This window comes from Lepidochelys olivacea (assembly GCF_965140295.1).
Source record: "Lepidochelys olivacea isolate rLepOli2 genome assembly, chromosome: 14".
In the NCBI taxonomy this organism is placed as follows: domain Eukaryota; kingdom Metazoa; phylum Chordata; order Testudines; family Cheloniidae; genus Lepidochelys; species Lepidochelys olivacea.
This window is the reverse complement of record NC_140424.1, coordinates 538551-553215: the sequence shown is the minus strand read 5'-3', so window position 1 is coordinate 553215 and position 14665 is coordinate 538551. Positions and strand designations below refer to the sequence as shown.

Sequence of the window (14665 nt, the reverse complement as noted above, 5' to 3'; positions counted from 1 at the left end):
CTTCCTGTTCAGAGAAATCTGGACCAAACTGTGAGGTGGAGGTGGGGTGAGGACAGCAGGATTGGGCACAGTTGGTGGGATTAGGATGTAGCTGACCGTCTCCTCTGTATGAGCAGCCTTAGCTTGTTGCTCCCTCAGCTCCTTCGTTGCCTATGAGAACACACAGCTGCTTCTGGCTCTCAGAAGCTAAGGGGCATGAATCTGGGGGGAGACTTCATTGATAGCAGGTGTTCTTAGATCACAGGCTTTTGGAACTCGTAAAGAGGGACATGTGTATGCCATTTACTCTGTCCCCTTGTTGGGTGACGCTGCTGACAGGAATGGGGGTTGGAAGGTAGCTTTCAGACTCTGCTTATACTTAAGGTTATTAGTTGCCAATTGAGATAATTTCTGACCCAAACTTGAGATGGGAGCAACTGGACTCGGAAAGGCCCATGGAATGAATATCAATGGGACAAGAAGCAGCAAATGGCAACTGCTGTCCTTTGGGTAAAGCACAGACTGGGTGAAGTGACAGAAACAGATTGGCCCTTCCAGCCCATAGATACTGTTTGCGTGGGTGGGTAGAGATGGGAGTGGGAGGGGGCACAGATGTTACCACTGAGCGTAAGCTACCTAGATGAAGTATTATTCAGTAGCAGTCTCTCTTCAGGCTGTATCATCTATTGCAAAATGATCACCTCGGTGGTAGGCCGGTGTGAGCAAGATGTGCTGCTTTCTTCATGTTTCTGTCATCGGAACTGGTAGTGCAAATGTAGGGCCTGAATGGCAGGAGCTCTGCATGTATGTGCTGCGGCCCCACAAATTCATCCACGACAATTCTCTCTAAAGCTTAGAGCTGTTAGTGTCCTATTGGGGTCTGGCTTAAAGGTCGAGTGGGTGGGAATTCTTGTTCTGTTTGCATTGGTTTTTTTGCAGACCCTTTGGACAGGCTTGGAATTTCTTATCTCTAGTGTAAGTTGAATATTCTATAGAGAGAAATGTTATGCTAGTTCAGTCACTAACTCAGAGGCTTGTTTCTATACTTGTATGTTCGGAATTTGTTTCAGATATTCGGCATTCAGTGCTGTTGAAAAGGATTAAAAAGTTCTAGGATGGGAATATTTCATACCACAGCAGGTGCACAGCTTTGTTGCTGGACTAGTGTGTGGCAGGTATTGAGGCAGTGCTGGAGCACATGGGCATGGAGATAAGAGAATTTATCTTTTGGATGATACAGGTTTTGTTGCACAATTTATCTGTAATTCTGACTAGCTGACAGAGAATGACATTGGGGAAGAAGGACCTTGGCCTCCTGCTATCTGAATGGAGATGTCTGGAAACCAGTGCCTGTGTGACTCTTATGGCAGACTGTAGCCCAAAGGAGCTAAACACAAAGCAGGAGAAGCAATTGAGCAGGGGGGACCAGAACGTAGCTGCCCTCCTCTGAAGTGGAGTATCCCTATGGGGACGTTACACCTATGCTCTATGATATGTATTGGCTGAAGGGTTTAATGTACAAAGCCCTAAATGGTTTGGGCCCTGCCTGACCCTCTTCTTGTGGGATTCTGCTACCGTCGTGATTAGTCAAGGTGCTTGAGTTGTTAGCCTCAGTTACATTAAATGCGGCACTCCTGGCGAGGTGTTCTCAGTGAGGTCCCTTGGCTCTGGAATTCTCTCCTGGGGATTCCAGAGACCCTTCAGGGCATGTTGCGTGTCCCATATGTTTTCCCCAGGCTTTTCCTGAGTTGGTGGGTACAGAGCTATTTGACAAGGCTGTAGATGTGCTTTGAGTTGATCATTGCAGCAAGATCAAATCTAACTACCTCTGTTTGGGAGGATGGCAAAGTGTCCTGTTCATGTGAAGCCCAGAATGATGCAAGTGAGGTAGCCTCCGCTGCCTGGCTTGAAGGAGACCCAGGGCAGGTCTACAATACTGCTTAAAAAGAAAAGGAGTACTTGTGGCACCTTAGAGACTAACCAATTTATTTATATTCTCTAAGGTGCCACAAGTACTCCTTTTCTTTTTGCGAATACAGACTAACATGGCTGTTACTCTGAAACCTGTCAATACTGCTTAAGTTATTTCACCTCATTCCGGGATGTGAAAAAGACACCCACACCCCACCCTGAGTGCCGCAAGTTAGATTGACCTAAGTGGAGTCTATACTGGTGCTATGTCGGCAGGAGATGCTCTCCTGGTGTCATGGCTTGCGCCTCTCACAGAGGTGGAGTAATTATGCTGATGGGAGAGCGCTCTCCCATTGGCATAGAGCATCTTCACCAGATGCGCTACAGAGGCACAGCTGCATCAGTGCAGCTGTTAACTAACTCTGTAAACAGTTAGCGCTGGAAGATTGATATGCAGGAGTCTCTTTCCAAGAGGGCAATTTGGCAGCTCAGGAACGCTTCCTGTGCTCGCAGTCCAGGGAATGCTGCAGCTCTGGGCACTCCTCTTCACCAGCCCAGGGAAAGCTGCAATCAGGCTCTTTCACCCTTTAGTTAGAGCTGACTCCACTTGACTTTCTAAAAGTAGCTGAGAGTCCCACCCACGCAACCTCACTCTTTTAATTTCTCAAATTACCCTTTGGTGCCCACAAACATAGCAAACCTTGCCTTGTAATTTGCGTTGTCTCTGAGAGACTTTGTATTCCCAGGGGGCCCCGTACATATGAGTAAGGAGAATGGATGGGAGAGGAGGCCATGTGCAGGGTGTGCTGGAGGTTGGTTGGAGGGTATATGAGTCTGTGTGGGAGAGAAGAGGGCCAAGAGGTTTGCGTAAATAGGAATATCCTAAATCGTGGCGTCTTGGGCCATGTCAGGCAGGCAACTGGCTGTCAGGGGCTCCTGGTTACAAAACTGCATATTATCCATAAAAGCTCGTGTTCTCCCACTGGCCTGCCTCTCAGCTCTGGAGATTGCAGCACTTTCTCCTTTTCTGTCTCATACAAATTCTCATCTACCTTAGAATGTCTGGGTTCTAAAAGGTTAGAATTGTTCCAAAACTGACTAATCTGATTGGCTGGTGATGATTCAGACATCCAGGTGTTTGTAGCAGAACTGCTGCCAGGTAGCTAGCATGCTTTGCCCCAGGGCAGGGAGAGAAGGCAGCTGTGCTCTACCACTGGTAAGATTTGTGTGTGTGGACAGACACTGGGACAGGAGTAGCTCCCTGGTGCTTATAGCATGGGAGTGGTTAGCTGGAGCTGCAGTACAATATAAGGTCTTTTGTATTATGTAGGTGAAGAGATCCCTTTGGGTAGGTCTTTTCTAGAAGAGAGATGCATCCTGTGAATGGACCTTACTTTGCAAATGCTGAGGTCTGATTCTTTGTGCTATGCTTTGGCGCTAGCTGGGGCATAGCATTCAAGTCTAACCTGTGCTCCCTCTCTGCTCTGCAGCTTTTGGAGCGAGAGCCAGTCGTGTGCCATCCAGACCTGGAGGAGCCACTGTCTGCTGGCCCACAGGATCTTCCTGATGAGTTCTTCGAAGTCACAGTGGATGATGTGAGGAAACGCTTGGCCCAGCTGCAGAGTGAGAGGCAAGTTTTCTTTTCATTAGCAGTTGAAGTTCCTCCTTCTCCTCTTGCCATTCTGAATGTGTTGCATTGGTTCTCTATAGATTGGTTCTCTATATATAGGGAAAAGGTTCTGGTCTGATCGATGGCTTGGGCTCTGTGTACCTGGGAATTCTGGCTCCCCAGTTTTATAAAATACTCTCCTGTCCTTGGTGGTTTGAGAGATCTCAGGCTTTAATCTTGTTGTTAATCACTTGGCCTAAGCAAGGAGTTTGGCACCTGTCCAGGACAGAACATACTAGGTTCCAGACCTGGGGCATTTGTGATTTTCAGATCAAGAGCTTAGCTACTGAACAACACAACAGAATTGGTCAACAGACTAGAACAGAAGACACTCCAATAATGAGTGCTGGAGGGAGGAATGGGATTGGGGATTCCGGGACTAGACTGGAATTTAGGAGATTTTGTTCTGTTCCTGGTTCAGTCACAGATCTACTCTGTGACCTTGGGCCAGATTCTTTGCTTTTCCCAACTAGGAAGACTCCTTGATCCTAGAGCTGGTTGTGTGCTGGCCATGGTTTATTTTAGAGTGGCCTAGTGGCTTCTCCATGGTATTCTACGTGATAATGGCCCCTTCTCAGCCCCCAACGTACTCCTAATGCCAGTGGCTGCATGGTACATTGTGTGATGTAAGTGGAATCACCAGCATGGGAGATTTGGTTGCCTTCTGGCCCCTTGGCACTGCCAGAGCAGTGTATAAGGGATGGATTGGATCTCTGGATCTGGCCCAGTGTCTCTCTGTGCCTCAGTCTGCCATCTCTTAAAGGAGGATAATTTTTCCCTACCTCACAAGGGTGTTGAGGATTAATTCTTCAATGCATGTGATGTTTTTAGATACTATGGTGTTGAGCATCATAGAAAAACCTAAGGTAAATAAACTGACTGGAGGGCACATGGTGCCCACATTGGGACAGGATTTAAAATTATTTCATGTCTTGTCATACCTGTTAAGTACATTTCAACCAGTTACACCAAAGCTACTGGATTCCCCTTCCCCACCACAAATAATTGCTGATTTTAAAGATGGATGTGCATTCATATGCCAGGGGCCTAAAACATGAGAGCTGAAATAACATTTCACACTGCCCCAGTGCATGTGCTCTGATCTGACATTACAACGATAGCTGGTAACTAAACAAGCATGGAAGTTCCAACTTGTCCATACATTTGTTTGTCATATGTTGACACAGGCCCTGATCCAGCTCCCATTAAAGTCAGTGAAATGACTCCCATAGACTTCAATGGGAGGTGGATTCAGACTGCAGCCAATAAGCAAATCTCTATAATTTTAATGACAGAATTGCCTTCTGTTACCAGCTGGAATAAATCAATCTGAGACATGACAGAAGGTGAAAATCAAATCAAACTATAAACGCCAAACTAGGATGTGATGACCCATAGCTCCACACCTGGGGGATACCCAAAGAGAAGGAAGGAATACTGAACTTATTACAGATATAAGGCATTACAGCTCCTGAACAAAAAGAAAAGGAATACTTGTGGCACCTTAGAGACTAACCAATTTATTTGAGGATAAGCTTTCGTGGGCTACAGCTCACTTCATCGGATGCATGCAGTGGAAAATACAGTAGGGAGACTTATATACACGGAGAACATGAAACAATGGGTGTTACCACACACACTGTAAGGAGTGATCAGGTAAGGTGAGCTATTACCAGCAGGAGAGCGGGGTGGTGGACACCTTTTGTAGTGATAATCAAGGTGGGCCATTTCCAGCAGTTGACAAGAATGTGTGAGGAACAGAAGCTGGGTGAGCTCCTGAACAGATTCTGTTAAAAGTTGGGGACCTGTATAGGAAAATTTCTGAACTCTTAATCCTATTTTGTAACAAGTATTCAGTTAAGATAAACCCTTTCCCCTCCTAGTAAATTAATGCTCTGAATTCAGTGTTTGAGTCATAATCTTCCTTTAAATATGGAGCAGCCCATGTAACATCATAGTTAGGGCTGACCAGAGCTTTCTGCTTAGAACTGCGTTTTCAAAGGGCTCTAAAATCCACATGGATATTCAGATTGGTAGAGCCCTGCATGGATACAAATTTATATCCATGGATGCGGATATCCACAGATATAAATTGGTATCTGCGGAACCTCAGGGCTTTCCCAGGAACTGTAGTGGCGAAAGGAGCAGAATGTGGGACCACCACTCCCAGGAGCCTGCGCCTTGTGCTGGCAGCTCCTCCGGCGTGGCTGTAGCCCCCTGCCCTGCCTCCAGCCCTTCCACGCAGCTGTCTGTCTCTCCTGTCTGGGGGTGTGCATGCCGCTTGAACACAAGAGTGTGACCAGGAACAGCTGCTGGTGAGCTGAGAGTGGTACAGGTGCACTGGAGGAGCAGCCGATGTGGGACCCTGGCTCCTGGGAGTGGTGGTCCCATGGTCTGCTCCTTTTTCCGCAAACCGGGAGAGCCCTGCGGTTCCGTGGATACTGATTTATATCCGCATCCACGGATATAAATTTGTATCTGTGCAGGGCTCTACGGATTGGCCTGGAAATTGGCATGCCACTTGGGGTATGTCTGTGCAGCCCGTGGAATTGAGCCTCGCCGCCTGGGTCAACAGACTTGCGCTAGAGAGCCAGTTTGAGCTCTGCAAGGCAGAACTCAGTGAATGAGAAATGTGAGCAACCCATCCACCAGCCCAGCTGGTGGTTTAGACTGTTGATCTGCAATCCTAATGACTCTGAGTTCCAATCCCCTGCTTGCCTGACTTCTGTATTTAGTTTATACACCTGGGCTTTTATGGATCCAACCAAAAACTATGGCTAGTTATCCACATTAATATTGTATCACTTATTACCCTGGAGTTCATGTAATGTCAGATGCTTCTTCTGGGCCCTGGTAGGGGTTTCCTTACTGCCTAGTGGTACCTCTGGTTGATATCTGAAAAGTGCCCCTGAAAACTCTCCACAGCACTTTGTTCTGCCCACATTTGCCCTTGAATCATACCTCCTCACTTCCCCCACTTTCTCAAAAACCAAGAAAAATTCACATGCCAAAAAGTTGTTTATGAGGAGATAAGAGTGTGGGAGCTCAGCGCTATTCTGTGCTCCTTGTGGTTTTTCAGAATGGGAGAGTTTAATTACCAGAACTCAAATGTTGGGAAACTAGGAAATGCATTACCCCTTCCTAACCAAGTGTGCCATTTTCTCTGTGCCCTGCATTCCTATTCATACAATTGAATTTACCCTCACTATGGTCTGTGCAGCATCATTGGTCTGGGAAGTACTTGCGGTTGGTTGGCAGAGGTAAGCTACTCTGATCTCCTTGAGGGGACTCTTTGGACAGAGTTCAGTTGGTATAGTAGTTATATGGGAAGTGTCGACTAAACTCTGCATTTCCTGGTTTGACATTTGGGCTTAAATTGCAGCAAAGGAGATTTAGGTTGGACATTAGGAAAAACTTCCTAAGTGTCAGGGTGGTTAAACACTGGAATAAATTGCCTAGGGAGGTTGTGGAATCTCCATGATTGGAGATTAAGAGCAGATTGGACAAACACCTGTCAGGGATGGTCTAGATTAGGCCTGCCACGGGTGCAGGGGACCGGACTAGATGACCTCTCGAGTTCCCTTCCATTCTATGATTCTGTGATTGTTCTGTGATTTACATTCTGGGAGCTAAACTCCTGCTTGGGCAGGGCAGGATGAGCACAGGGCAATTTTGCGTGTCTCTAGTCTTAACTCCATGTTAACTCGGTTTTTGTGTGTGATAGTGTGATCCTGCTGCTCTTCTTCCTGCTGCCATAGACTGAAGATGGCAGCATGCTGGGGGAACTAACTTCTGTGGCAAGATCCTGAAATTCATTGGCAGGCTGGGAATTATACAGCAGCTTCTTTTCCATTTAATCAGTACAGAATTGATTTGATATGAAATTCAACTGACTTTATGCTGCCCCCACGTCTCCAGTTTTCAATATGTTGTATATTTTTGTATTGTTATGGAATTAATTTCATCATCAATATGGGGGAGTCCTGGGATGGGGTCGTTTGGGTTTTTGCATCTGGGGATGTGTGGGTGGCAATTTGAGATTGTGGGATAAGCACATTAGCAGAATGATTCTGCTACAGTGATGCACTGTGAAACAGTTCATGGTCCAGAGTGAAATTGTCACTTTGAGGTTTCAGAGTTATTACCCCATGATTGAGGTGAAGAAGGGATGTTTACACTTGTCTGAGTTATTGATTCAGGCTGTCTACAAAGTCAGGCAGGCATCATTGTGTCAGTTGGGTCATGTTCTCAAGGTTTTCTTCACAACCATGAGGTCTAGAAAGGTTGTTTTGTTTTTTTGTTGTTTTTTTTTAAAACGATGCTGAGGCTCTGGAGCCCTGTTCTATGTAAAGGGGAAATGGCAGAGAATCCATGAAGCCTGCTTAAGAGGGAACCTGTACTGGTACAAATATTCAAAATGTTCTGGGATCTCATATATCTGGAAGCAAAAAGGAGTTCCAAGGTAATGTTATGGGCAGATTTAGGAGTTGGTTCAGAATAGTGTTGCAGAGTGGGTGGTGGTCATGCACAAAGAGTGGAGCAGAGCTTTATGGGGAAGGAGAGAATGTGGAGGGACCTAGGTTTGGGCTTTTAGGGTGGCTGTGGTGGTGCAGTTCTGGGTTTACTGGTGGTGGAGAGGAAGGTGTGCTGAAGGGACTGGGATCTGAGGACAGCTGGCATGGAGGTGGGAGCGGGGAATACATCGAGCAGCAGTTGGCTGCATTGGCCTGTTTTTGCCTTACGTTTACATTAACAAGATGAATCTTAGTGGTAGAACTAACAGATTATCTCCTTCTCACCCTATTTAGGAAACGTCTGGAAGAAGCTCCCTTGATGACAAAATCTTTGAGAGAAGCTCAGATGAAGGAGAAGTTAGAGCATTACCCAAAGGTAGCCTTTGTTCCTTTTCCTCTTTCTGGTTGAGTGTAAATTTAGTGGTCAGATAGCTTCAGGGCCCAGACTCTGACCACCAGGATCCTAAGCGCTTGCAGCTGCTCTTAGGGGAGGGTTTCTAAGGCCTTGTACACTACACAGTTTTGTTGGCATAACAGTGGAGGTGTACACACTACAATGCTTCTCCCGCTGACAAAACTCTCCTGCTTTGCCAACAAAATAAAACCACCTTGACAAGAGGGCAGAGATTTTTGCGGCAAAGATAGATCAACAAAGTGTCAGTGTAGACCCTGTGTTCATTATATTGCTGTAACTGGCCTCCAGGAGGTATCCCACAATGCTCACCATGACCACTCTGCTTACCATTTTGAACTCCACTGCTCTGCATCCAGCCACCCAGACAGGTTCTCCTCTCCTTTCAAAGCCCCAGGTAGTTTTTGACACTGCTCAGCGTGGAGAGCTCATATAGCTACTGCCCAGCTGAGCATGTGGCTCCCGGCAGCAAATGCACTCCTGCCTGGACTACTGGGGATGGGGTGGATCTCCTGGGTTTGTGGGCAGAGGAGGCTGTAGGAGAACTCAGAGGGAATCACCAAATCAAAATTTTAACGTGGAATCCTGCTCTCCCCGGCACACATCAGCAGGCAGGGTGGGCGGGCTGCTGCTGGGGCATGGGGAGGAAGAGACTTGCGCTGTGCAGAGCCAGGAAGTGAGGCAGGGGATGATGCTGGGGTGTCCCCCTCTGCTCCCTGGTGTACCGGTATCTGCTGAGCCAGGGTGAAGGGGCAGGGGGACACCAATTATCTGTGCCCACCAGCTTCTGCCTCAGGATTGGTTGCTTCCGGCTGCTGTCTGAACTTAAAGACAGCATGCTGACACACTCACTCTCCACAACTGTGTGTCTGTGTCTCTCTCACTCTCTCACACCCACCCACCCACCTCTGTGGGCTTCTTGAGTTATTGTTTAGCAATGTCAGTTTGTTCATATTACCAAGTGCTACTTTAAAATGTGATTTACGATGTGTTACTTTTCGGGCACACACAGCAATGATAACCAGTCTCCTAGCATGGCGCAAACAAACAATGCCAAGCTCAGCACACTACAGCAAAACACATTACTGTGGCTCAGTGTTAAAATGCTTCTTCAAGGCATCCCCCACCCAAATAACCTGTTGGGCTCCTCTTTTTTAGCCTTGTGTTCATAATGCACAGCACAATACTGAACACAGTGCAGGATCCATGCTTTCTGACAGATGGCTGGGGTGCAGGTTACCAGGGCAGCTGAAAAGTAGCTGGCAATCTAGTAGGATGCCCATGAACGATGGCATTGAGAAACCCTCATTATGTGATGCTGTACCTGACCCCATAAGGCATTGCAAACCCTTCCCAAAGAACCCTGCGGCCAGCTGCATAGTGGGATAGCTACCCACTGCGCACTTCTCTCTGTGTCCGTGCAAGAGCTGCTATTGTGGGTGTGCTCCGCAGACACAAGGAGCGTAGTGTGGATATGCAACAGTGGTTTAATTACAATGGTGGCTGTATGTCGGCGTAACTTGCGTCGACAAAACTCTGAAGTGTAGACAGGACCTAGTTGTCTGACGTGGCTTACGTCTGCGGTGATGTGCATGTGAAATCGTCTGCTCATAATGGCTCCATTCAGTGGCAGAGAGAATTAATTTTATTCAATACAAAATTATGCAAGACAGTTAAATCCAAAGCTGACTGCAAAGTTACCAAGGGATCTCACAAAACAGGGTGACTGGGCAACAAAACGATCAGATGAAATTCAATGTTGATAAATGGGAAGTAATGCATGTCGGAAAACATAATCCCAACTATACATATAAAATGATGGGGTCTGAATTAGCTGTCACCACTCAAGAAAGATCTTGGGGTCACTGTGGATAGTTCTCTGAAAACATCTGAGTGCAGTGGCAGCTAAAAAAGCGAACAGAATGTTGGGAACCATAAGGAATGGGATAGATGATAATAAGACAGAAAATGTCATAATGCCACTATTAAATCCATGGTACACCCGTGCCATGAATATTGCATGCAGTTCTGGTCGCTCTATCTCAAAAAAGATACACTAGAGTTGGAAAAGGTACAGAGAAAGGCAACAAAAACGATGAGGCGTATGAAACAGCTTCCGTATGAGGAGAGATTAAAAAGACTGGGACTGTTCAGCTTGGAAAAGACGACGGGGGGGAGACGATGGAGTCTGTACAGTCGTGACTGGTGGGGAGAAAGTGAATAAGGACGTGTTCCTTATCCCTGCACATAACACACGAACTAGGGATCACCCAATGACATTAATAGGGAGCAGGTTTAAAACAAACAAAGGAAGTACTTCTTCACACAACACGCAGTCAACCTGTGACGCTTGTTGCCAGAGCATGTTGTGAAGGCCAAAACTATAAATTGTTTTTTTAAGAAAACCCAAAACCTAGGTGAGTTAATGGAGGACAGGTCCATCAATGGCTATTAGCGAAGATGGTCAGGGATGCAACCTCCTGCTCTGTGTGTACCTAGACCTTTGACTGCCAGATGCTGGGACTGGATGATAGGATGGATCTCTTGATAATTTCCCTAATCTGTTCTTCCCCTCTGGGGCACCTGGCATTGGCCACTCTGGGAAGACAGGATATTGGGTTAGATGGGCCATTGATCTGACCTAGTATGGCCACTTTTATGCTCTTTCTTTATTTTAAAATGGCTTGGAAGCATCAAGTGGTGCATATAGCAGTCTGTGTGACTATATGTGAGCTTCCCTCTGTTCCCCTCATCCTCTCCCTGCGTTTCTCTCTGCTGACTGTTACACTCCTATAGTATGTTGTTCCAAATTAAATGGCAAGGTCTTTGGAGAGGGGCTGTCACTGTCTGTGTGTATGTGTGGTTCTCATCCCATTTGGGGTCTCAAGGTGCCACCACAATACAAATAATAGTTGACGTTCTTGGGTGCAGCCTCTCAGGAAGAGAGTCAATCCTGTATGAGCCTCTTGTGAGGCAGAGGTAACCTGGTCTCTACCTGAGCCCTGACTTTAGCTTATTTAAATGTAGCTCTTGCTCTTTGAGAGTGAAGGTTTCACTGATGCAGCTTTGTTTCTAACCAGGTTGTGCTGAGAGTCCAGTTCCCAGACCGTCATGTTCTGCAAGGGTTCTTCCGCCCCAATGAAACTGGTAAGAGCATCCCTGCTTCTGTCTGTCCGGTGACGATAGCCTGCAGTGCCACTTACATCTGTGAAGTAGTGTTACAGGAGGGGGGCCCCAGGCATCTCTGCACTGCTGGGGAGAGTGACACAGCTCTGAAGAAGCTGCAGTAATTAGTTGCACTGTCACATCTCCACCCACCCGAGTGGGTGTCCTTTCAAAGGTGGGTGCATAACTAGTTGGAAAACTGTTCCTAGAGAATAGTTATCAGTGGTTCACAGTCAAAGCTGGAAGGGCATATCAAGTGGGGTTCTGCAGCAATTCGTTCTGGGTCCGGTTCTGTTCAATATCTTCATCAATGAGTTAGATAATGGCATAGAGAGTACACCTATAAAGTTTGAAGATGGCACCAAGCTGGGAGGGGTTGCAAGTGCTTTGGAAGATAGGATTAAATTTCAAAACGATCTAGACAAATTGGAGAAATGGTCTGAAGAAAATAGGATGAAATTCAATAAGAAAAAAAGGCAAAGTACTCCACTGAGGAAGGAACAATCAGTTGCACACATACAAAATGGGAAATGACTGCCTACGAAGGAGTACTGTGAAAAGGGATCTGGTGGTCATAGTGGGCCACAAGCTAAATATGAGTCAACAGTGTAACGCTGTTGCAAAAAAAGGCGAACATCATTCTGGGATGTATTAGCAGGAGTGTTGTAAGCAAGACACAAGAAGTAATTCTTCCGTTCTACTCTGTGCTGATTAGGCCTCAGCTGGAGTATTGTGTCCAGTTCTGGGCGCCATATTTCAGAAAAGATGTGGACAAATTGGAGAAAGTCCAGAGAAGAGCAACAAAAATGATTAAAGGTCTAGAAAACATGACCTATGAGGGAAGATTGAAAAAAATGGGTTTGTTTAGTGTGGAGAAGAAAAGACTGAGAGGGGACTTAACAGTTTTCAAGTACATAAAAGGTTGTTGGAGGAGGGAGAAAAATTATTCTCCTTAACCTCTGAGGATAGGATAAGAAGCAATGGCTTTAAATTGCAGCAAGGGAGGTTTAGGTTGGACATTAGGAAAAACTTCCTAACTGTCATGGTGGTTAAGTACTGGAATAAATTTCCCAGGGAGGTTGTGAAATCTCCATCAGTGGAGATTTTTAAGAGCAGGTTAGACAAATACCGGTCAGGGATGGTCTAGATCAGGGGTGGGCAAACTTTTTGGTTCGAGGGCCACATCTGAGTATGGAAATTGCCCATGAATGCTCACGAAATTGGGGGGTCGTGGTGCAGGATAGGATGAGGGCTCTGGGGTGGGGCCAGAAATGAGGAGTTCAGGGTGTGGGACGGGGCTCCAGGCTGGGGCAGGGGGTTGGGTGCAGGGGGGTAGGCCCTGGCTGGGGGTGTGGGCTCTGGAGTGGGGCTGGGGATGAGGGATTTGGGGTACAGAAAGGCGCTCTGGGCTGGGACCGAGGGATTCGAAGGGTGGGAGGGGGATCAGGGATGGGTCTGGTAGTTGGAGCACGGGAGGAGGTCAGGGGTGCAGGCGGTGCTCAAGCAGCTCCCAGAAGCCGCTGCATGTCCCATCTCCAGCTCCTATGCGGAGGCGCGGCCAGGCATTCTGCGCACTGCCCCATCTGCAGGCGCCGCCCCTGCAGCTCCAATTGGAGCTGGAGGGGGGACATGCCACTGCTTCCCGGAGCCCGCGGAGCCATGGCACACACAGAGCAGGGCAAGCTCCTGACCCTGCTCCCCAGCAGGAGCTCGAGGGCCAGATTAAAACCTCTGATGGGCTGGATGCCGCCTGCGGGCCGTAGTTTACCCACCGCTGGTCTAGATAATACTTAGTCCTGCCATGAGTGTAGGGGACTGGACTAGATCACTGGCTCTCAACTTTTCCAGAGTACTGTACCCCTTTCAGGAGTCTGATTTGTCTTGCATACCCCGAGTTTCATCTTAGTTAAAAGCTATTTGCTTCCAAAATCAGACATAAAAATCCAAAAGTGTCACAACATACTATTACTGAAAAATTGCTGACTTTTCCCTTTTTACCATATAATTATAAAATAAATCAATTAGAATATAAATATTGTACTAAAATTTAATTGTATATAGAGCAGTACAAACAAGTCATTGTCTATATGAAATTTTAGTGTGTACTGACTTCGCTAGTGCTTTTTATGTAACCTGTTGTAAAACTAGGCAAATATCTAGATGAGTTGATGTATCCCCTGGAAGACCTCTGCATGCCCCCGATGGAGAACCACTGAATTAGATAGCCTCTCGAGGTCCCCTCCAGTCCTACAATTCTGTGATTCTGTAAGGAGCTAGTGCAGTCTGTTCATGTTGCTTCAGTGAGTTGCATAAAAAGGGTGGGAGACATTCACCTTTAGCAGACCTACAAAGAAAGAGGACTTTTTCCCAGGACTGCATGATGGGGCCATCCCAGAAAAGCTGTGGGGTCCCAACTGAGGTCACACTATTCTTGCCATACTACATAGTGTTGTTCCATTAGAGTTGAGGCTTGTTCCAGCCAGAGTGCGAGAGAAGGCTTGATTTAGCTGTTGTGTCTAAAGTTACCAAAGACCAAAAAAGCAGGTGTCCTCAGCTCAGTCAGAATAGTGGGGAAATTAGAGCTTCTTGCAGGGAGTATGTCAGGGTATGCATCCAATTGCTCTCCTTGCTACTAATTTAGATCCTCCATCTTTGGTGGAGTCAGGTGCCCTTGCCAATTAGACTACTTGATGTTGCCCCAGGAAACACCTGTCGTCTCATTAGACCTGAGAATTGGTGACCAGAGTCTTAGGTGTCTGTTACCCTCTGCAGATCCGGACTTCCTGACTGTCTGGTGCAAGATTTTAAAGCTTCTGTTTGTCAGGTGTGGTGTGGATTTTTGTCCACCCTGTTCCCAGGGCATTGGGGGTGGGATGGATAGAAGAGTTAATAACAGAAGAATTAACTTGGTAACGAGTTAATACCATGTAGTAGAATCAAAGGAATAAATAAAGGTTCCAAAGATCCTCAATCTAGTTGCAGCTGCAACTTCAGTCATTTGTGTAGCTAGTGATG

General features: G+C 46.7%; 1 protein-coding gene across 4 annotated transcripts in view; it reads left to right on the top strand.

The window, feature by feature from the left end:
- The window catches only part of ASPSCR1 (ASPSCR1 tether for SLC2A4, UBX domain containing), an 87513-nt gene that overhangs the window by 40889 nt on the left and 31959 nt on the right, over positions 1-14665 (top strand). For all 4 annotated transcript variants that reach the window (XM_084647178.1, XM_084647180.1, XM_084647179.1 and 1 more), the window contains 3 exons: positions 3381-3520; positions 8368-8449; positions 11566-11632. In XM_084647178.1, coding sequence (XP_084503304.1) covers positions 3381-3520; positions 8368-8449; positions 11566-11632 — 289 coding nt within the window. The remainder of the gene's footprint in view (positions 1-3380; positions 3521-8367; positions 8450-11565; positions 11633-14665) is intronic.